At 39.9% G+C, this 23,291-nt stretch overlaps 1 protein-coding gene across 32 annotated transcripts in view; it reads left to right on the top strand.

The window, feature by feature from the left end:
• Positions 1-23,291, top strand: part of LOC122787386 (receptor-type tyrosine-protein phosphatase S-like) — a 3,272,784-nt gene that overhangs the window by 2,448,648 nt on the left and 800,845 nt on the right. For all 32 annotated transcript variants that reach the window (XM_044054059.1, XM_044054057.1, XM_044054056.1 and 29 more), the window contains 2 exons: positions 8,229-8,498; positions 11,297-11,881. In XM_044054059.1, the coding sequence (XP_043909994.1) occupies positions 8,229-8,498; positions 11,297-11,881 (855 nt within the window). The remainder of the gene's footprint in view (positions 1-8,228; positions 8,499-11,296; positions 11,882-23,291) is intronic.

The raw sequence follows: 23,291 nt of genomic DNA, 5'->3' as shown, positions 1-23,291 counted from the left end.
AATCTGTCCCTCCAGCATGTCCTATTTATTTCAGTGCTGAGGTTCAAGTCTCTTGAGTGCGTAATTCGATGGGATTTGGATTTTCTGAGGTGCAGCATGTCCATTAATTCCGGGTTGGACATGGCTTTATACGTCAGGCACAGATCGCCTCTGAGCAGGCGGTATTACACTGAGTAGAGCTGGAGTTTCTTTAACCGGGCAGCATATGGCATCTGTTTGAGCCCTTTGATCCTCTTGGTGAGGTACTTTTGGGGTCTTTCCAGTTGCTGCAGGTGTCTGGTAAGGTACATCCCAAAAGGGGCATTGTACTCAATTATGGGCCTGATGAGGGATGAGTAAAGAGGCACTATGACATCCCCTGATCTAGATGTGAATCCCTTCATGATTAGGTGGGCTATATAAAATGTTTTTCTAACCACTTTGGCCACGTGGTTGTCAAATGAGAGATTGCTATCAACTTGGGTCCCCAGGTCCCTAATTACTTCTTCTGTACTTAATGGATTACCACCTATGTGGTAATTTGTGGGCACTTTGTTTTTGCCAAAGGGGATGACTATACACTTTTTGGCATTTAGCTTGAGGCCATGGCTTTGGCACCAGTTGTCTGTTTCTATGAGGCCCTTTTGGAGGATGCTTGTGTCGGCTGGAGAGTCGATTATGGCACCCAGTTTGCAGTCATCTCCGAACTTGGTCAGCCACAGTCCTTCCGTGTTGGCCTGTACCTCTGAGAAATATATACTGAACAAGAGAGGTCCCAGGACTGAGCCTTGTGGGACGCCACTTGTAACTGGTTTGGAGTCTGACATGGCTCCAGCAATTCTAACCATGTGGGTTCTGTCCTTTAGCCAGTTTGCAACCCATCTAGTGACATAGGGGTTTATATTTAAGCTGGTGAGCTTATCTATAATGCCCAAGTGGGGTAATGTATCGAAGGCTTTTGCAAGGTCCAGGTAGGCTGTGTGGACCACCATCCCTCGTCAATGGCCTTGGTGACTGTTTCAAAGAAATCGACCAGGTTTAAGAGCCAGGATCTGCCCTTAACAAAGCCGAACTGGCTAGGATCCAGTGTCTGTAGGTCCCCAATATCTTTATTTAAGAGGTCCATGATGATCCTTTCCATAGCTTTGCAGACCAAGCTAGTCAGGCTTATGGGGCGATAGTTTCCAGGATCCGTTGAGGCACCACCTTTGTGGAGAGGGACCACTGTTGCTGTACGCCACTCTTTGGGTACATATCCTGTAGTAAGGCTGAGATTGAACAGTAGTTTTATGTTTGGGTTTAGCTCTTCTTGGAGTTCATGTAGGACACAGCCCGGGACACCGTCTGGTCCCATTGATGCTGTGTTTTTGCTTTGGAGAGGGCGGCTCTTACCTGAACATCTGAGATGTCAGGGGGGCAGCACTCTGCTGGGATAGATATTTGCCCTTTTGGTGGGGAGGGGTGGGAGAAGTTTGCTTTGAACCTGTCAGCTAGGATGTTGGCAATGTCTGTGGGTTTGGTGTATTTTTTGTCATTTTGGACTAATTCTGAGCATATCTGGGAATTCCCACCCAGGTTCCTAACATAACTAAAGAAAGCCTTGTGATTATCCTTAGTGTCCTGTGCAATTTTTCTCTCGAAGCTGGCCTTAAACGATTTTATGAGTGCCCATAGTTTTTTGCTAATACTGATCAGAGATGCCTTCCCTTTTTGGGATTTTGCTCTATCATGTAGTAGCTTCCTTCTTCTGTTGTATAGTTTGTTTATGGCTGGGGTCCACCAGACAGGACGTCTGCCTTTGGAGGATTGTAAATCATATAATAATATATTGATCTTATTAGTAATTTCATCAACCTGAATGCAGTTAATTTCTTTAAAGGCTGATGTATCATCTACTATCTCAAACATTCTCCTGTGATAGTCTATTTTATTCATTATTACAATAGCCCCTCCCTTATCAGATTCCTTAATTATAATGTCATCATTTATTTCTAATTCATGCAGAGCCTGCTTTTCATCTTTTGTTAGATTATAAATACATTTAAACTTGTCATTTTGATAGTAATTCCTGATCTGTACTTCACATGAATTATAAAAAGCCTGTACAATGGGATGGCTATTGGGAATAAACATGCTGCTACATTTGGAACACATAGAAGCATTCAATTGTGAAGTACTGTACAACAGTTTTAAATCCAGATTCCATGCAAACAGTTTCAAATCAGTTAATGCATCCGCTAACCCTTCCACATTTGATGGAATAAATTTTAATCCTTTCTCAAGTAAAGAAGCATGATTAGAATTAATAGTCATGTTAGAAAGATTAATTACATAACAATTGTCAATACTTAAGTTCTTTTCATTCTGTTTTTCATTCTGGGTCCACTTCGTATGGCGTAAAACGAAGACTGTTAATACATTCATTATGGTAACTCTTGATATTCGATTTTTACCATGATACCAAATGAATATGGCATTACAGCTATCAGGCAACTTTTAGGCAAATATAATTATGGAACAGGTAGACAAATAGAGACTATATGTCAACTCTTAGACAGTGTTCTAGAAAGTGATATATCTGTATATGATAAGAAATACTATCATCAAATTACGGGGGTTGCTATGGGCACCCCAGTTGCTAATAGTTATGCAACACTTGTTCTGAATGAATGGGAGGATCTCTACATAAACTCGGGCCCAGATTATGTTAAAAATGTAGCATTTTCTAAGAGGTTTGTGGATGATATTTTCTTTGTATGGGAGGGTAATGAAAGTGAACTTGTTGCTTAAGTGGAATACCTTAAAACTACCACATATTTTCTACATTTCTCTATGCAATATTTGTATTATAACATGGAATTTTTGTATGTTAGTATTGTGTATGATGGTTTAGAAATATATTCATCTGTTTTTCAGAAGGAGTTTAATAAAAATAAATATTTACATAGAAAAAGCATGCACCCCCCCCCCACACACACACATATATAAGGGTATTGTGAAAAGTCAAGTGATGCGTATGAGTAGACTAAATATTAATGATTTAAAATGTATTAATCAGATTGATGAAACTTTGGTTTGGGTTATGAGAATGAAATGTTGGAATATGTTAAAAGTTATGTACTATCCAACAGATCCTCGACATATCGACCATTTCCTAATGAAACATCAAATAATTATGACAGGGAAAATAGTAGTAATTATGTTCAAGATGTTCCCAGTAGGTCTACATAAAGCTGATGTAGTGAGGGTATTAGAAAAATTGTGACTGATAATTGGGGTATTCCCAGGAGTTTACCTGATCCCTAATAACATCGTCAGCCAGAGACCTAGGTTTACATATAGAAAATGTACGAACCTTAAAAATAGATTGTTACAAGAACATGCAGGAAGTAAAATCACAGAATAGATGGGCTAGGTATGGCACTTTTACCTGCTACAGCTGCTGTTGTTGTGCATTTACTGAGAAGAGTAACATATTTACACATCTCAATAATAAAATTACTTTTACATTTAGATGTTCAACTACTTATAATACTAGTAATATTATATATTTGGATACTTGTACAAAATGTACGTGCTTCTATGTAGGCAAGTCTACAAGACGCCTAAAGGATAGGATCATGGAGCATAATTCTGAAATAAGAAGGGGAATATTGACCAACTCCTTAGCCAAACATTATCTAAAAATGTCACCCATAGCTTTAAATTTAGGGTCATGGAAGTAGTGATGAAATCTATTAGGAGAGGGGATTTAAAATTAGAAAATAAGGAATACCAATGGATTATACGATTACAAGCTGAGCATCCACCAGGTGTTAACTAGATGGTTTTGGTTCAACCTGTCTTAAAACCTAAACAAATGACAATCTAATCTTTATTTATTTATTTATTTTACATTTGTTAACCGGGCTAGTCTAGCGGGATATATCTCCATTTTCAGTAGAGGCCCGGGGAGAAAAGCTCCAAGCATGAACAGTGACAAAGTTAACAATGCATAGAAACATAAAGAATCACAGTACAGTCTAGTATGTCTAAAAGCAGTTATTATAATACACTTTTAAACTTTAACAGATTTAGTAAAAATTCTACTAAATAATTATACAAAACACAATAGAAGGTATGAGCAATCTTATTTGTATATATTGTTGTGTAGAAATATGTTTGAATTGTTGTTTTAGAGACTTGAAGTTTTAAGTGTATATATCCTTTTAAAACACTTATTGGTATTTATTGATTAACTTTCCTTATTGGCTATGTGATTTAGGAATGATTAATTGATATGTATAGAACTGATGACTACTTATGTTTGTTAGTAAGCACTGAGGAAGGGTACTTTGCTACCTTTCTGACTGTTCTTAAATTAAATTTATTGCTGCTCTATGTTGGTGTCAAGTCGTTTTGTTGGAATTTTCTGCTTGTTTATACCACTTCACCTTTATTCTGGTGAGCTTTTCGTTGTGTCCTATAATGCAGAATGTCAACATCATTGCCAAAAACAGAACAAAAGTGGTTATTTAAATAAGAAAAAAAACAGCTTTCACAAAAGCTCACACTGAGTACTGAATGATAATATGGTGTCTGTTGAAAAAACACTAGCTCCACGCAGGACAAAATTTAAGAGCAGTGCCATCTGCTAGTTCCACAATTTTTCCACAGTGATGCACACTATAAGTTAAAAAAAGAAATATTGTAAAGTCCAAGGAATGGTTTCATACAGTAAAACAATGGAATACAAACAGGAACTTTAAAAAGTCAAAATTAGATGGAAGGCAACAGGTAGTTTAGTCAGCAGATTTGCAGTTTAACCATTGCTTCATGTACTTCACAGACTAGAGAGATGTCAGTATCGTTAGTCCCAAAACCAAAATGGAGATAGTAGTAGGAACAAGGACTTAACCCAACAGCAGCAAAACAAATACAAACAGATGTAATTAAAAAACAGATAAGTTGTTAAGATAACTTACTAAAATAAACCAGATGCATGAAAAAGGATTCAGATTAGGAAGATTCTAGCAAAAAAAAAAACAGTGGCTCGGCAGCCACTTTCCACTGTTTTGCCAGTGCATGTTCTTTAGTCAGATGAACTAAAAATGAAAAAGTAATTTGACATGGCAGTTAAGTAGAGCTTTGTGAATGCTGTTCTATTCAGAGAGTAACTGAGTTTTTGTAGCACATTGGAAGTTAAGTGTTCCTTTGTACAGAAACCTGAGACCACCCCTAGTAAACTGCCGATTTCTAGAAATACCTCTTCTCACTAACATATTTTTTAAGTAGTTTTTAACATCTTCCCAAACTACATGTGATTCTAGGTAGGGTATAGCTTGGTCATCCCATTTGTTGCCTTATTCAAGAGTTAGAACTCAACTGTAGGTCTCATACTCACAACAGATCCATGGTGTGACTTTGAGACTTGTTTGTAGTAGTGCCCCATTTTATGCTAGCTCTGTGTACAAATGATTTGCACTGATGTCAGTGTGGGCATCTGTATACATTTCCATTTGGTCCATACTGCCTTGCCCAGGAGTCCCCACCTGGAAGCTGTCAGCAGAGAGGATTGATCCCCCCAAATGAGGATTGTTGATAACACTATGTGCCTTTGTAATTAGTGCTGCAAACATTACTAGTTCATCCATGTTTGCACACAGGAGCCTTCCTTTGTGCCATTGTGCCAGTCTTACAGCACAGAATTCAGGCAGTAGATTTGAGGACAGCTTAAATGTAGCAAGCTGTTCATAACAAACATCTTATGAATGGAGAACAAGATAGAGTAAATTAATGTAATGGATATAAACAGGAGGAAAAATAAACAAGAGGACAGAAGTTCATGTATAACAGCTACACATTTTAAGAGCATAGTTCAGAAAAGGCACTGCACAAAATACACGGAACATTTTCAAAATGTTGAAGAGCAGCTTAGAGGCAGTGTGAGATTTTTTTTTTCCACACTGACACCAGAGGAGATAGTTTCCTGCCACCCTGCCTAGAACAGCCTCTCTGAAGTGGCAAAGAATTCAGAAGGAATTGAGAGACTTTAGAAGTCTTTTAATGGATACAGGCCACTTGAAAAAACAACAGAGTTGCAGGCTGTTATCTAACTGCTCCATCTGTTTATACAGTTCACAAGGGTATGGCAGCAGGTGTGAAGTAGTCCTTTTTTTTTCTCTTTAAGTCTGTATCAGTTCAGTGAAAACATATTGGAACTGGCATTCTGATATTTGTTTTCTTTAAAGTGTCACACAGCACTGTACGCTAGACTATAGTAGTGCAGGAATAACTTAACATGAAGCGTTTTCAACCCAGCACGTCACTGGTTTCACATATTTATCTCAATGTGCTAGCAAACACAAACCACCTTTACTTTTGCATTTCTCCTTTATAAGACAGGGAGTTGCTTTTTCTACTACATGTATTCTTTGACTGTGCCTGTGTTTCTCTTTTTTACGACTTTTTTAAGCATTAATACTTTACCTAACCTGACCTGCTTACATATATTGTTAGTACGGTACCACTGCAAAGACAGAACACAGGTAATCCAGTGACAGTTATGATACTGCTGGAAAGTCACTTATTTTTGAGATGGTACTTAAACTGTGCTGTTTTTCAGAAGAGGTATCTTGAATCTTTTTGAGCTAACTGCTTTTGCCCTAATAAAGTTCTTTCCTGACTGGAGTTTTTGTATTGTTGTAAGAATGGCAGAATGTAATTGTAGGTAATAGTAGTCAGTCGCAATGTTTATTTCTTGTTTAGTAGCTGGGCTGCTTTTCAAACTGAAAATGCAAATCTTAGACCATTTTAGTTGCCTGTGGGGGCTACTCATGACTTTGTTTGATTCTATCTGTATTCTGATAGACAACTGGGATTCCAGAGCTTTGCACCATTTCAGAAAACACAGGCAAGTGAACCTGACAAACATTCATTTTCTTAATGTGAGGTCTCGAAGCTGCATCCACTTCTTAGCAAAGGAGATGCACAAACATGTCGATGTTCTCAACGTTCCTATCATTCTTATTTTTTTATTATTATTATTATTATTATATTTATTATTATGCCAGGGCTGTGATGTGACAATGTGTACTGCCACATTTGGCCACATCAGCTGGATAAAGTATGCAGCATTAAAGTGGGTTTTCCTCCCCTTCTTTCCAGTATCCGTCTGGGCATGCTAGCGACCCTTCAGTTATATTCCTCTATGCATTTTATATATTTATATATAATTTCTCTTTGTCTATCTTTCTCTTTTTACCTATTTGCATGGTGTTTGTGAATCTGAGAGCTGCATCTATCGATGGAACCGTGTCAGATCTTAAAGAGGCTTTTTTGTACAGTTTTATATACAGAAAACCACAAAAATTTCATTGGAGTTTCTCATCTTTCCTCCTGAAGTTTCTCCCTGCTGCTATTTAGATTAGAGATAGCTTTATCACCACCAGCAGGTTATAGCCTTAGGATATAAGAAATTATTTGTAATTCTGTTAGCTTCGGGAAAGCTCACAAAGTTTTTGTTAATTAGTAACTGTTTTGCTGGTGGAAAAGGATATTAACTTATTATCTGCAATCTATTGGTAATGGTTATAAATATGACTTCATGGCTGACAATAAGCAAGAGTCTTATAAGCTAGATAGTGGGGTCACTTGCTGCATACCTTCTGGAAGGCATTATAACCAAACACAAGCTACTGCTGAGGCCTTAACATTAGAAGTCAGCCATTTTAAAGATGGTTTACATTTAAGGAGGATTATGTAGAGAATACCATATGATAGTAGTTTCTGTTTTCCATGGTTTTCTATTAGATGGGTCATGTTGGTAAGACTGAAATATGCCATATAACCACACTGCTCTACTGTTGGGCATTCATTGTAGTTTTATATCTAGTGAACAGTGTAGGCTGCTTGCAGCTTTCTTGACATTCTAGTACCCCTAAACTGTGATAGAACTCAGAAACAAGTCATTTTATTATAATGAGAAACTCAGTTCAGTCAATGTTTGGCACCTTGGTATTTAAAAGTGACCACTTTCACTTTTTTCACATTAAAGATGAGAAATTACTAATAAATTTTTGTGTATTTTAATGTGCTGTGATGGGTCCAATCTTGGTCAATGGAACCTCATTGCTATGAAACATTGCTTTATGTCTTATCTCCTGTTTGTGAAGTACAGTTACAGTTTAAGGCATTTTTCTGTGCAGTTGTTTTAATGTTTTTAAACACTAATGTTTTTCTTCCTTTTTTACTACTTTTCCCACCATCAGTTCGCCGTGTCCCACCTAGGTTTTCCATCATGCCGGCCAGCCATGAGATAATGCCAGGAGGCAATGTCAATATCACCTGTGTTGCAGTGGGCTCACCAATGCCTTATGTCAAGTGGGTACTTGCAGGAGATGACTTGACACCTGAGGATGAAATGCCAATTGGCAGAAATGTATTAGAACTGACTGGTATCAAGGAGTCTGCCAATTATACCTGTGTGGCCATGTCTAGCCTAGGAGTCATCGAGGCTGTATCACAGATAACAGTGAAGTGTAAGTTGAATGTGTACCTAAAACTTAAATTTTGAACCTCAGAAGGCATGACAGTTTTTAAAATAAAATGCTGTCTCTGCTACTTATTGTAGCTGTGATTTTCTTTTTGTTGAATGAGTGCTGTGTTCACACGACAACAGTTCTGTAATGTCCCACTTAAACAAATTCCTAAGGTATAAGTAAAAAAAAAATAATACATAAAATGAAGTTCTCCTTATTTCCCTGTCAACCAAACATATGTGCTTCTAGATACTTGACGGCAGTATTTTTTTCTATTATCCTTTCACTTGTATTGCACCCATTCCTGGGTCTTCTTCCTTTTATATAGTGTTTGCGAGCTTTTGAATTAGGCATTACTTTTATCTTCTTACAGTTCAGCTGCTTTATTAGTGCTCTGTAGAGTTCTCAAAAGCTCAGCCAAAATGGAGGATGGCTACTACTTTGTCCCTGTGAAGTGTGCTGAATGTAACTATATAATTTTATATGGCGCTATGTGATATTTTTCCTGCTTTATAAATTTTTTCACAGAATCATCCATGTCTGCCGCTAGACCTGTTATACTACTAATTTATTTTGTATTTGAACCTTCTCTTTTGATTTGCTTGTCTTTATGGCCTAGGCTAGGTCTGTCAGAGGATAAGGCTGATAGAGGTGTGATAAGAATTCTTGGTGGGAGGGGCATTTTGTAGAATTTTCATTTCTGAGGATGTTAAGCCTAGGGAATAGCATTTGTTTCCTCTTATCTTCCTTAGAGAGGTAGTACATGTAATATTGATGTTTATTCATCTGGTCTACCTTCTGAGGGTACACATTCACGTATGCAGTGCATCTTTGTGATCATTTGCTTCTGTATGGTTTCACATGTCAAAAAAAAATAAGGGCAAAACCAACAGTTAGTGGACCAGTTTAGCCTTCTTTTACTGACCTTGAATAGATGCCTGCACACTGCCGTATTCACATCACCGTCAAGAGGTACATGTAGATGTTTTTGATGTACCCCACCTATATTCATCCCTTAAGTGGTAACAGAGCAGAATTTGCCGACCAGTAGTTAGAAGCAGAGCACAAGCTCATGTTTTACAGGCAACCTCTCTGGTCTCAATCCAGCATGAACTAATTTTTAGGAGATTATTCTGAAAATAATTTTCAGACATAACATAGTACATATTCAGCATCTGAGTACCTGAGGTGTGTGGCTCAGTAAGTCCTCAACAGGCATAAAAATGTACTTACAGGCAGTACTGTGTGAGTGTGAACAAAATTCTATTAATTACCTAGTTATGCTACAGGAATGTAGTCGTTCTCATCTTTCAGCTGAGCTAATTAGTGATGTAGTCGCCCTGCTAGACAGGGGTACAGGGAAGTAAATAGTGTGGGAAGAAATAGCCAGTGAATTGTTATGGCTAGGCTTGTATAGGCCCTAAGGCTGATAGCCTAATACCAACCTATGAACCTATGTCCTTTGCTGTCTGCTATGAATTTATTGCAGATTTCGATTTTCTTCTTTAGAAAATGTTTGTTTTTGTTGAGGAGAAGAAAGCTTTTTATTATTGACAAGAAGGTAAAAATTGAGGTAAGTCTCACTGCAGCTAGTTTAAATTTATTTTTTTTGAAAGCTAGCCTTTGTTTGAAGTGGTAGTCATTTCCAAACCTTGAAAGAACATGTTGACTGCTTTTTGCAGATTGCTCCATTAATGAGTTTTGTCCTACTTGTATGCAGTTACCATATTAAATGTGTCCACTATATATATACAGTGACTGGAAAGGCTCTTGTTTTTAGAGATGGCTTGTCGTTTGATGAAACCAAAAAGAAACACACACAGGAAAGTTCAGCACTGCATAGTAGTGATAAACATGTAGTTTGATTCCAGAAATGTAAAAAAAGTCAGGCCAGTTTTGGTTTGGAAGCCTACTTCAGTGATAAAAACCTTACCCCAGTTTAGAACTTTGAGGAGAGTCATGTGACCAGTCAATTTAAACAGATGTACAATCACTTTTCCAATTTAAACTGTAAAAAAAAAGTCATTGTTTCAAAGTGCAAGATGAAACAATGCATCACACTAATATTACGCCAACTGAAAAGCATACCTTCACCAAAGCAATTGTATTAAAAAAAAATGCAGAGCAGAAACTATATTAACATGTGCCATTTAATACCAGACTAAATGCTCCTAAGTTAACAGTCCAGCTTTTTTCTGTTGTAAAGTAGTGTGACCCCTGACTACTTAGGACTACGTAGTCCAGATTCACAAGACTAGTAAATCTAAAATGAGTGTTGTGGTATACCGTGACACATGCATAAAGGGCATTTGATGATCAGTGACAACATCTGTCACTTAAATGCTCTGATATTCTGTGTTTGAAAATGTGTGGAGTTTAATCCAGTATGAGAATGGTCTCTGAACAGAGGGTAACAAGTAAAAGAAGAGAGAGATCACAAGTATTTCAAGTTGTATTACTGTACTTGTCATTCGAGAATAGTATATGAGACAAGAGTGGATAATATATAAATGAAGAGAGCAAGTGTTGTCAGTGGCAGCTAGCTCATTTAAATGTTATGTCTTCATTTTGTCAGTAACTGTTAGTTTATGAAATATAATGCTATTTTTGGAGTACTCTTTTCTGTTTACATCTGGACATTAGATATACATATCTTTATTAGAGGTGTCCATGTAAACCAAGCCCTCATTTCCGACCTGTTTTAGTCTAAAGTGTGCATAGCTGATTATTTTTCTGTTAATTAAATGTGACTTTTTTATATCGTTTGGTTACTATTCCAGCTTTTTTTTATATTTCAGCTTTACCTAAACCACCTGGCACTCCTGTTGTGACAACAGAGACAACTGCAACCAGTGTAACAATAGTATGGGATTCTGGCAATCCAGATCCAGTGTCTCATTACATCATCCAGTACCGGCCTACAAACTCTGATGGACCATACCAAGTCAAAGATGGCATAACAACTACCCGTTACAGCATAGGGGGTCTAAGTCCCAACTCAGAATATGAGATCAGGGTATCAGCAGTTAACTCGATTGGGCAGGGCCCACCGAGTGAGCCCGTGAGGGCTCGAACAGGTGAACAGGCCCCAGCTAGCCCACCTCGTAATGTCCGAGTAGAGATATTGGGCCTCACCACTATGATGATCCGGTGGGAAGAACCTGTAGAACCAAATGGACAAATTCGTGGTTACCGCATATATTATACAATGGAACCTGATGAGCCTGTACAAAACTGGCAAAAACAGAATGTGGACAATGGTCTTCTGACCACAATACCCAGTCTGGTGCCTCATGAAACCTACAGTGTAAGGGTTTTGGCATTCACATCTGTGGGAGATGGGCCTCTTTCAGAACCAGTTCAGATCAAAACACAGCAAGGAGGTAAGTTTTGACAGTTGTTAAGCTGGGCTTTAATATGGAGTATTTTAGGCATTTGCAAAGTTCATATACTGAATGGTTGTATGCATTGTTACTGACTTAAAACATATAGTACACATATGCAGGTACAGGTGTGACAGGGATCAAAGTAGTAAACTATAATATTAATAACATTTCATCTTGTTTTTGCAGAGCACATGAAAGAAGGGTAGCTGGTTTCTATAACTGAGAACAAAAGATTAGTTGCTTTATTATGAGCTTGCTGCTGTTAGAGTACCATAGAGTATTTGCTTTCTAGATTTTACTAAGCCTACTCTGTCACTGTTTAGTCTGCATCATTATTACTATTTAAAACTAATTAACACAATCATGTAGTATAAACTAAGTAATGTACATCCATTCAAGAAGACTTAAATTAGAGCTAGTGGTTATCTGTGTTTTTTTTTTTTGGTTGCTTGCATGAAAAGAAAGACTGAATGCTCTCTTTTGAAAGTGTTACTGTAGTATGTTCTGCTTTTTCCTCAGCTCTTGGGTCCTTGTGTCAGCACCACAACTTATTTAGAATGCTGCACCTTACATTTCTTTGATTTCCTAAAATTATGATTTTTCTTTTGGTAGATTAAACAAATGTGGCAGGGAAACTTAACATTAACACATTTATTGTAAATTGACGTCCTGATTAGCTATATTTAGAGCTTCCAATGAGCTAATCAAGATTTCAGTTGCATCACAAATGTATTATTCATGTAGGCCAGACTGTATTCTTACACTTAGTATTCAGTGCTGTTGTAGATGTTGGCTTTAGCAATGACTGATGTCTCTGTTTTTGTAATTCTGAAGATTGACATCATTCCTTAGATGCAAATTTTCCATAAACTGTTTTAATTTTTTTGTCGTCATTGTGTTATCTTCCCCAAATTTACAAAAAAAAAAAAAACGCTAACATTTTCAAAATTATAATTTGCGGTCTGCTTTAAAAATACTTTCCAAGTTTTTCAAAAAACTGCTCACCTTTTGACATGATCATGGCATCCATAAGTAAATATTGATGCAGGACGAATTCCTTTGTGATTTTCATGTGTTGTGAGAATATCTACTTTCATCTCAGGGACCTAATAGTCAAAGTCATAGTGGTCTGTTTCCTGGGATATGTCAGCAACTGTAGCAGTAATTTTCTGGCCCAATGTAGTTTTAATTTTAATTTAGTTTATTTCAATGTATTTTTCTGTTAACCAGATAATGAACTTGTCATCATGGACCATTTTCATCTATGACTTGGACCTCAAGGACAGTACCTGTGCAGCTCCAGGTGGAGGCCAGGAAATGAAGAGCAAGAACACGCAACTTAGTTAAGAAGGGGGTAGTGTGATAGGCCTTCCTAAATACTGGGGATGATAGTCTACCTGACGTGCATGTAGCTGCATTCCTGATTAGGGATCTGACTAGTCCTCATTTGGATAATGGGTTTATGGTTCAGTAGCTCCACCACTAAGGAAGTTTGCTCTTGTCCCAACCTTCATGAATAGCCAAAGGGCTGTCCTCCCTTAGAAGCCAGAGAGACCCCCCTACCGAGCTGTTTCTCTGGGAGTAGTCAGTAAGGAGAGAAGTTCACTAGAATTTGGTTGGGTTGTGGACTGTTAGGACTTAATGACTCTGAGAAACCAGTGGGGGGAAAAGGGAATAGCAAAAGGATACTAATTTTACTGATAATTATTACTGATTGTGAGCCAATATTTTTCCAATTTGTTTGAGACTATAAGGATGGTTCAAAAAGTTTATCTGTCCATGTGTGTCAGCAGTACTTCCTCTCGCATACACACCTTATGTTTTAAGTAAGACAGATAGAAGTCACCAAAAAACGGAAGACTTAACAGGATTTGTTTTGTTTTGTCATAAAGGTTGTGGTTTAGAGCAGCTAAAAAAGGTTTAGCTTTAGCTACCAAAAAGCAGTACAGGTGGTCCAGAATGTTAATTAGAATCCTGACTTCTTTGTTGAACAGCAGCAGAAAGAAGAGCAACAACTTTCTCTGTAGTGCATATTGTGGTGACTGTGAGAAACCAAAGCAACAGATTTGGTGGTAGCTTTATGTGAATGCTAGTCTTTTGAGTTAAGTTGAGGATTTATAGAGCTTTAACCTAAGCTTCTGTAGAAGTTCCAAGAGTTACCAGACATTGTATTAGCACAGATGGTCTTCTTTTGAACCAATGCACAGAATCATAGTCAAGGTGTGAAAGGGGACTGGTTTGGGGTAAAATAATCACACACAGTCAATCAAGCTAGAACCACTGGTAAATTTGTATCCTCTCTCTTTCTTGACCTGTCAAAAGCCTTTGATATGCTCTCCCTCCCCCTACTCCTCAGTAAGCTCTCCACTCTAGGTATCTCCCCCAACTCTAAACTGGTTCACAGACTATCTAAAAGATGGACAACAGTCCACTAGATGGCTCAACTCTTTCTCCCCATTTCTTAACTCTTCTACAGGTGTCCCCCCAAGGCTCCATCTTAGGACCCCTTCTATTCAGTATTTTTATAAAAGACTTCCATACCAACCTTAAGTATGTAACTGTTGTACAATATGCAGATAATTCAACCATTATTTGCTCTGCTAAATCAACAGAACTTTTGCAGATAAGCCAGAATGCCTTTACCATCACCAAAATCTGGATGGCTAATAATCATCTAGCTCTAAACCCAAACAAAACTGAAATGATATTCTTCGTGTTTCACTGTTGCAGTCATTACATTTGGGTAATCTGCTGGCAGGTTGTCCTCAGTCGGCCTGAATAATAAAGTCTTGGGTCCTGCGTCGGTTGCTGTCTCCTCTTCCATGACGTCAGGTCGTCAGGGGTATAAAACATGCAGCCGACGCCATTTTAATAAGTCTTTCTTGCCGCGCGGTGCCCAAATCAGAAGCAGTTCACAAGTGCCGGTCGGCCAAATTCGGAAATTTTCGCATTCGAGTTTCAGAACCGAAGTCTTCAACTAAAGCTAAGTACCCTGTTGGGGAAACTTTTTCTTGCTCCTTACCAATGTCAGTAAAAGTTAATAATTGCATTACTTGTGGGAAGCAAATACCTCATAAGGATTTTCATTTGTATTGTATTCCTTGCCTAGGCCCAGATCATAACGTGCCTTGCTGTCAGTTTTGTAGTCTATTTAACCAACGCACTATTAAGCTTCAGTATATTTTTGCTTCAAAATATTTTGGATCCAGATTTAATTACCCTGAAATGTTGTCGGTTAGCAATCCGACTACCGGAGTTCACAAAAAAAAAACGTAAAGAAAAAGACACAGACAGACCGTCAAGGTCCAAAGCCGACGACGAAGCTTCTCCTAAGCCAGTCACCGGTTCGCCGGTACTCAGTGAGGTGCTTTTGCAGCCCTTAATACCCACTACTTTTGAGTCGCAGGCCTCTACCGAGACCCATGCAGAGTCCGGTATGCCACGAGATTCTCAGAGTATTGAACCCGCGGATGTCTCTCCCTTGGATTGGTCCAGAGCCGCTGAGCAGGCAACGGCTTCTGAGGGTGTTTTCAGGCCTCAACATTTTTATATAAAACCGACACCAGCTTCAAAAATAAGACCAAAAACATCTTCTAAGTCTAAAAAAACTGACGCATGAGCCATGTGCTCAGGCCCCTATGCCTAAAAAACAGCTGATCAAAATGGCTGAGGACTTAATTACCTAGATCAGGGTTTCCCAACCCCCCTCTGCTAAGAGGCCTAGGCAAGACACTGATTATGAATCTTCAGATCAGGTTTCCATATTTTCTGATTCCTCTTCAGATCAGGAATTTTCTATTCCACCCTATGAGGATTCAGATGCAGAAGAATCCATCCCATCTGCTTCTCCTCCTGGGGATTATTCTTTTGGAGAAACCTTGCATACTTTAAGGGAGCATTTTCATTGGGAGAGTCAGGATTTCTCTCAATCAAAAAAGAGGCTTAGGGATTTTCTTCTTCTTCCTCAGCATAGGCCTTTGGCTATACCTCCTGTATTAGACATTGTTGATGTGTTTTTGGAATCAAGCATGGCTCCTGATTCCCTACCTCCGGCTCCTAGTAAGCCAGACAGATATTACAGGGTTCCTGACTTTTCAAAAATCCTGTTGCTGATCCTGAGACTATCTCACAGTGTCCCAAAGGTGTAAAGGCCTATACAGCCAAAAATCCTACCCCCTCTGATAGAGATTCCACTGCGCTGGATAGATGGGGAAAGAAGATTTATACGTCTGCAACCTTGGCAATTAGGCCCTTAAACTGCCAGTTTCATATGCTTAAATATCAGCAGCATGTTATGGGCTTATTGAAACAGAAAATTATGTTGATTTCTGATTGTGTGGAAAATAAAGAATTACAGGAATTATTGCATGCAGCAGAACAGGTTGGAAAGCATACGCTGCAATGTGGTTTTGATTCCTTGGAGGCCTCTTGCAGGGCCGCAGTTACTGGATCTGTGATTAGAAGGCATGCCTGGCTCAAGGAGCAAAATCTGCCTGAGCATGTTAAAGCTAAATTGTTGGATGCCCCTTTACAGCATGTTACTCTGTTTGGTAATAAGGCAGAAGAGGTTTTAAAGAAAATGGAAGACAAAGCTAAATCTATGCAAACTGTAAAATATTTCTTACAAGTGCAGCCACCCAGGTTCAGTAGGCACTGGCCTACTAAAATCGGTCCTTTCCTGTGTCCAACAGAGCCTCTCAAGTCCAGGTGCTCAAAAGGTTCTAGATACCAATCACAGGGTTCTTACAGGTCAAAGCAATGGAGTGCCTCCACCTCCAAATCTGGAGGAAACAAAGCACAACCCTACAGCAAGCAGTCTCAATGACTTCCCTCTACCTTCACCAAGCACTTATCTTTTGGCAGCCCCCTTGGGGGAAAATTAGCACTTCATGCTCAAAATTGGAAGTTAATTACCCAGGACAAGTGGGTATTAAACATGGTATCCCAGGGGTAAAGATTTAATTTCCATACTTTGCCAATTCCAAACGGTTGGCCAGATCTGCCACAAAATCAACGGGCAGAGGCTCAGAAACAAGTTACATCCCTCATGGATATGGGGGCTAGTCAACCAGTACCAGAAAAGGAAAAAGGACAAGGTTTTTATTCAAGACTGTTCCTGGTACCCAGATGCCTGGCGTCCAATACGGGACCTATCGATTTTGAACACGTTCCTGGACATTCCAAAATTCAAATTGCTGACTTTACAACAGCTACTGTCTATGATGGGCAGGAATGCTTGGTTAGTGACTCTAGACTTAAAGGAGGCATACCTGCATATCCCAGTAAGGGAATCGTGCAGAAGATACCTCCGCTTCAAGGCAGGTTTTTTGCATTACCAATTCTCTGCACTGCCCTTTGGCTTATCTACTGTGCCCAGGGTCTTTACAAAGTGCCTAGCATGAGTAATTGCATTTTGCAGACAAAGAAGCATTCAAATTTATCCTTACTGGACGACTGTCTCATTCAAGCAGAGAACAAGGACATTCTTCTTCAACATCTGGCGTTTGTAAAAAGGCTTCTAACATGCCTAGGGTACCCATTAAATGAAAAGAAATCACAACTGGTACCCTCTCAAATAATTACTTTCCTGGGTGCAAGCTTGAATACAGCTGCCCAGATGGCTTACCTTAAGCCAGACAAACAAAGGCAACTGACAACATACTTTCAAACAGGTGGCAACAAAAACCCAGTTATCTGCAAGACAAATTCTGTAGGCTTTGGGGTTCATGGCATCCTGCATTCTACTAATTCCATATGCAAGACTGCATATGAGGAAACTTCAATGGTACCTAAAAAGTTTATGGAGTTAACATTGTCACAGTCTGGAAACAATGATTCCTCTCATTCCTTGCCTACAACAGGAGTTTCTTTGATGGGCAGAGACATATCACCAAAACAAGGGACTGTCATTCACTCTACCCCCTGCCACCCAAACCCTAACTACAGATGCATCAGACTATGCTTGGGGGGCCCACCTGGCGGGGAGATGCATTCAGGGCATATGGAGCCCAAAACAAATGCATCTGCATATCAACCAGAAAGAGATGCTAGCTGATCAGAATGCTTTGACAGCCTTCAAGGACTTATTTCATCCAGGACAACTTCTGATAGATGGACAACACCACGGTTATGTGGTACATAAACAAGCAGGGGGGTACACATTCCTACCCCCTTTGCAGACTAGCCATGGCATTGTGGAACACAGCCTTGACCTACCAAATACATCTTCAAGCTCAGTTCCTGCCAGGAAAACAAAATACTCTGGCAGACGACCTAAGCAGAAATCTTATGGACCTGCATGAGTGGAAACTGGATCCACAAATCTTCAGCATGGTAACACAGAAATGGGGGAGCCTAGACATAGATCTATTTGCCTCTCCCCAAAATAATCAGCTGGACAAATTTTGCCCAAGGACTTATCACAGACAAGCATGGAAATTGGATGCCCTGTCCTTCAATTGGAAAAACCTATCAGACTATGCCTTTCCCCCTCTGCCTCTTCTCTCCAAGGTCTTACTAAAGGTCAGACAGGTAAAAACAAAAATGATCCTAATTGCTCTGGACTGGCCTCGCCAGCACTGGTACCCAATTCTAAGGAATATATCTCAACTCCCTCCTTGGTACTTGCCTCAAATACCTCATCTACTGTCTCAGCAGAACAATCAAATTCTGCACATTCAGCTCCAAACTCTGAACCTTGCAGCATGGCTGATCATTTAATTATTCAAACAACACTTCCCAATAAATCTGTGATGGATGGCATTTTGGAAGCCAGAAGGCCTAATACTAGAAAATCTTATGCTGATAAATGTAAGAGATTCTGTGCTTGGAACCAAGCACAAGGAATGGACACAGCAAAACCAAATATCCCTCAGATTTTACAATACTTGACTGAGATGCTTGACAAGGGCCTATCTTTTTCTTCAGTAAAAATCCATGCCTCTGCCATCTCGGCTCATTACAATATGGAGCCTCCCATCTTTTCTCATCCTCTGCTAAAACAGTATCTTAGAGGGGCCAAAAATTTAAGGCCTCTCAGAAGATCACCAACTCCTGCATGGGACCTCAATTTTGTGCTGGAAAAACTCACCCTGCCTCTTTTTGAACCACCAGCTACTGCGGATATAAAATTTTTATGTTGGAAAACAGCTTTCCTTTTGGCAATCACTTCAGCAAGATGGGTTTCAGAACTACAGGCTCTCATGGCTGCGGAGCCTTTTATTACATTTTACCCAGACAGGGTGTCTTTCAGGACCAGTCCTTCCTTTATGCCTAGGCGGTATCCAGTGTGGCTCTTAACCAAACTATTCACCTGCCAACATTTTACCCAAATCCACAGAACAAGGGGGAGCAGATTCTGCATTCATTGGACGTACACAGACAACTAAGATTCTACTTAAAAAAGACCAAATTTCTAAGAAAGTCTGAGCAACTACTGGTGGCATTTGCTTCAGGATCAGAGGGGAAGGCTATATCAAAGCAGACTATTTCTAAGTGGATAAGCCACTGCATTCATTTCTGCTACTTGCACCATGGTAAACCTGTGCCCAAGGAAATCAGGTCACATTCCACCAGGGCTGCTTGTACCTCAGCAGCCTTTCTCAGAGGAGTTCCAGCCAAAGACATTCTAGAAGCTGCTACTTGGAGCTCTGTTCACACCTTCACAAAGCATTATCATTTGCCTCTCTTCTCTAAATCCAGGGCAGGCTTTGCCACTGCAGTTCTGCAGGGCCTTATAGCCACTCCTAATGCTATTTAGTTCCGTCCTCCCATCCATAGCTTTGGGATTCTACCCAAATGTAATGACTGCAACAGTGAAACATGAAGAACATAGTACAGTTGTGTACACTTACCATAAATGTAGATGTTCGAATGTATTCACTGTTGCAGTCTGGGTTACCCACCCGCCATCCCCCTTTTTCTATTTTTTTCTCTTTCCTTCACTATATTGTAAAGCCTTTGTGGTGTATTTGCTTTTAGATGAAGGTAAAGTTTATGTTGCTAAAAGTGCATTTATATATATTGCTGTTTATATATATATATATATATATATATATTTTTTTTTTTTTTTTTTGCTCCCCATTTGGGGGGCACCTGACATCTGGGGCAAAAAAAACTGAATAAAATGGCGTTGGCTGCATGTTTTATACCCCTGATGACTTGACGTCATGGAAGAGGAGACAGCAACTGAAGCAGAACCCAAGACTTTGTTATTCAGGCCAAGTGAGGGCAACCTGCCAGCAGATTACCCAAATGTAATGACTGCAACAGTGAATACACTCGAACATCTACATTTATGGTAAGTGTACACAACTGTACTTTATTTACTTCCAAGCAGAACCTCTCTATCAATAAGACCGATTTCACCATTCATTCTCAAACCAACACTACTATAGAGGTTGTCTCCCATATTAAATTACTAGGAGTTATCCTGGATGAAAACCTGACATTTGACTTCCACATCCAGAATAATTACAAAAAAAAAAAAAAAAAACACCTATAAGCTAGGCACCCTCTACTGACAAAAATGCAATCTTAACTGCACTACTAAGCATACTCTCGCCTTAACATTTCTCTTAACTTCACTCCTGTGTGGTGCTCCTCTCCTCACCAATATCCACTCCACCCTAAAAACAAGTTTGAGTCATGTTACAATAAGGTAGCCAAGTTTGCAACTAACGCAAAATACTCTTCCATCATTGCATTGCCTTAAAATCAATTAACTGGCTCAAGCTTCCACATCATTTAACCTACTTACAGCTAATCACAGCTCACAAAATCATTTACAAACCCTCTGACTGCCCAGCCCTCTCTTTCATCTTAACCCACTACCATCCGAATAGGCCACTTAGATCTGAAAATCAACTTCTCTTGCAACTAGACAAACCTAAACGCCCAGCTGGTAACATGCTTTATTCCTTCTCTATTGCCAGGCTTTGGAACTGTCTTCCATTAGCTATCAGAACCTCCAGTAATATCTCTTCCTTCAAAAAATCTTTGCAGCAACACCTCTCCACCCTATGGCAATGCACATATCTCTATTCTCATCCATCCATAACCTGACTGCCTACACTCAAAGTTTGTTCTCACCTTAATTCACATCCTTACCTCTTCATGGGTTCATAGGTTCATAGGTAGGTACTAGGCTATTGGCACTAGGGCCTATACAAGCCTAGCCAAAAAGGTACCCTGACTTTCGCCACCCAAGAAAATTGTTTTCCTGTGCCCCTGTCAAGCAGAACCACAGAAGTGAACCCCGGGGTGAATTTCCTATTACCCATCCAATCATCAAGATTTTTTTTGAAGAGTGCTAATGAGGAGCTCTGTTTGACATAGATACGTAGTCTATTCCAGAGTATGGGAACTCTGTGGGACAGGAATCTATCCCTCCAGCATGTTCGGTTTATTGTGGTGACCAGGTTTAGGTCCCTAGAGTGTGTAGCTTGGAGGGATTGGGATTTCTTTAACTGGAGCATGTCCAACAGCTCTGGGTTTGACATAGCTTTGTATGTTAGGCAGAGATCGCCTCTGAGTAGGTGATATGCGACGGAGTAATGCTGGAGTTTTTTGAGACGGTCTGCGTAAGGCATCTGCTTGAGGCCAGTAATCCTCTTTGTGAGGTATTTTTGCGGCCTTTCCAGTTGTTGTAGATGTCTTGTGAGGTACATACCAAAAGGGGCGTTGTATTCTATAAGGGGTCTAATGAGTGATGAGTTGTGGGGAACAATTACCTCTTTTTTTCTGGATGAGAAACCTTTTGTGATGAGGTGTGCCACGTAGAAGGATTTCCTGACCTCTGTGGCGATGTGATTATCAAAGGAGAGACTACTGTCCACCTGTGTCCCAAGGTCTCTTCTCACACTTTCGGTGTTAAGTAGACTACCGCCTATGTGGTAGTTCATGGGTACAGTTTTTACCAAAGGGGATGACAATGCACTTTTTGGCATTCAGCTTGAGACCATGTCTTTGACACCAGGCATCTGTCTCAGTGAGGCCCTTTTGTAGGATGTCCACATCGTTAGGAGTTTCAGTTATGGCTCTAGTTTGCAGTCATCTGCAAATTTAGTTAGCCAAAGACCTTCTGTGTTAGCCTGTACTTCAGAGAAGTAGATACCAAACAGGAGAGGACCCAGGACTGAACACTGTGGTACTTCACTTGTCACTGGTCTGAAGTCTGATTTAGAGTCTGCTACTTTCACGGTGTGGGTTCTGTCAGTAAGCCAGTTGGCAACCCATCTTGTAACATAGGGATTTATACCTACTTTAGTGTGTTTATCTATAATTCCAGAGTGGGGGATGGTGTCGAATGCCTTGGCGAGATCTAGATAGGCTGTGTAAATCACCTTACCCTCATCTATGGCTTTGGTGACTACTTCAAAGAAGTCTATCAGGTTTAGGAGACATGATTCGCCTTTTACAAACCCAAACTGTGTGGGGTCCAGAGTTTGGAGATCTCCAGTGTCTTTGTTTATTATACGTTCCATGGCCTTGCAGACGAGGCTCGTCAGGCTAATGGGGCGGTAGTTCCCGGGGTCTGTTGTGGTCCCCCCATTTGTGGAGTGGGATAACTGTCATGGTGTGCCATTCAATGGGCACAAAGCCTGAGGTGAGGCTATGATTGAACATGGTACTTAGGTGGGGTGCCAGTTCATTCTGTAGTTCATGTAGAAGGCAGCCTGGGATGTTGTCAGGTCCCATGGATGCTGTGCTCTTGGCTTTGGAGAGTGAAGTTTTTACCTGTGCAGCCGTGATTACAGGAACTTTGCATTCTTCCGGTATAAAGATGGGCCCTTTAGGGGGTGAGAGGGGGGTAAAGTTAGCACTGAACCTATCTGCCAGGATGTTGGCAATATCAGTTGGTTCTGTATATTTAGTGTCATTGTGCTGTAACTCAGAGCAGATCTGAGTGTTGCCATTGAGATTTTTGACATAACTATAGAATGCTTTGTGGTTGTCTTTAGAATCAGTGGCAGTTTTGTTTTCATAACTAGCTTTGGAGAATTTTATGAGGGATCTCAGCTTCATACTGAGGCTGACCAGGAAGTTCCTCCAATCATGGGATTTTACTCTTTTTTTTGCAACAGTTTCTTTTTTCTGTTGTAGAGTTTGTTTATGGCAGAAGACCAATGGCTTCCTTTTTTTGGAGGATAGCATCTTGGTTCTGTTAGGGATAGCACGATCCCTGCACTCGTGTGCTTATAAAGTGCATTTGTGTAGGATTCAGCAGTCGTACCTCTATTGTCCATCTGCATGGGTGGCGTGAAGTTTGCCACTTCTGTCTTAAGAAGCGTGAAGTTGGCTTTGAGAAATTTTTTATGGTTGTTTTCCTAATGGGGGGTGGGAGCGGGATGTGGATGTCTAGGGTGATTAGCTTGTGGTCGGATCTGACCAACGAGGAGCTGACCTC

The sequence above is a fragment of the Protopterus annectens genome, chromosome 13.part0, assembly GCF_019279795.1.
Source record: "Protopterus annectens isolate FY-2018-M chromosome 13.part0, PAN1.0, whole genome shotgun sequence".
NCBI lineage: Eukaryota > Metazoa > Chordata > Ceratodontiformes > Protopteridae > Protopterus > Protopterus annectens.
Note: the sequence above shows the minus strand (reverse complement) of the source record. Positions and strands in the feature narration are given on the sequence as shown.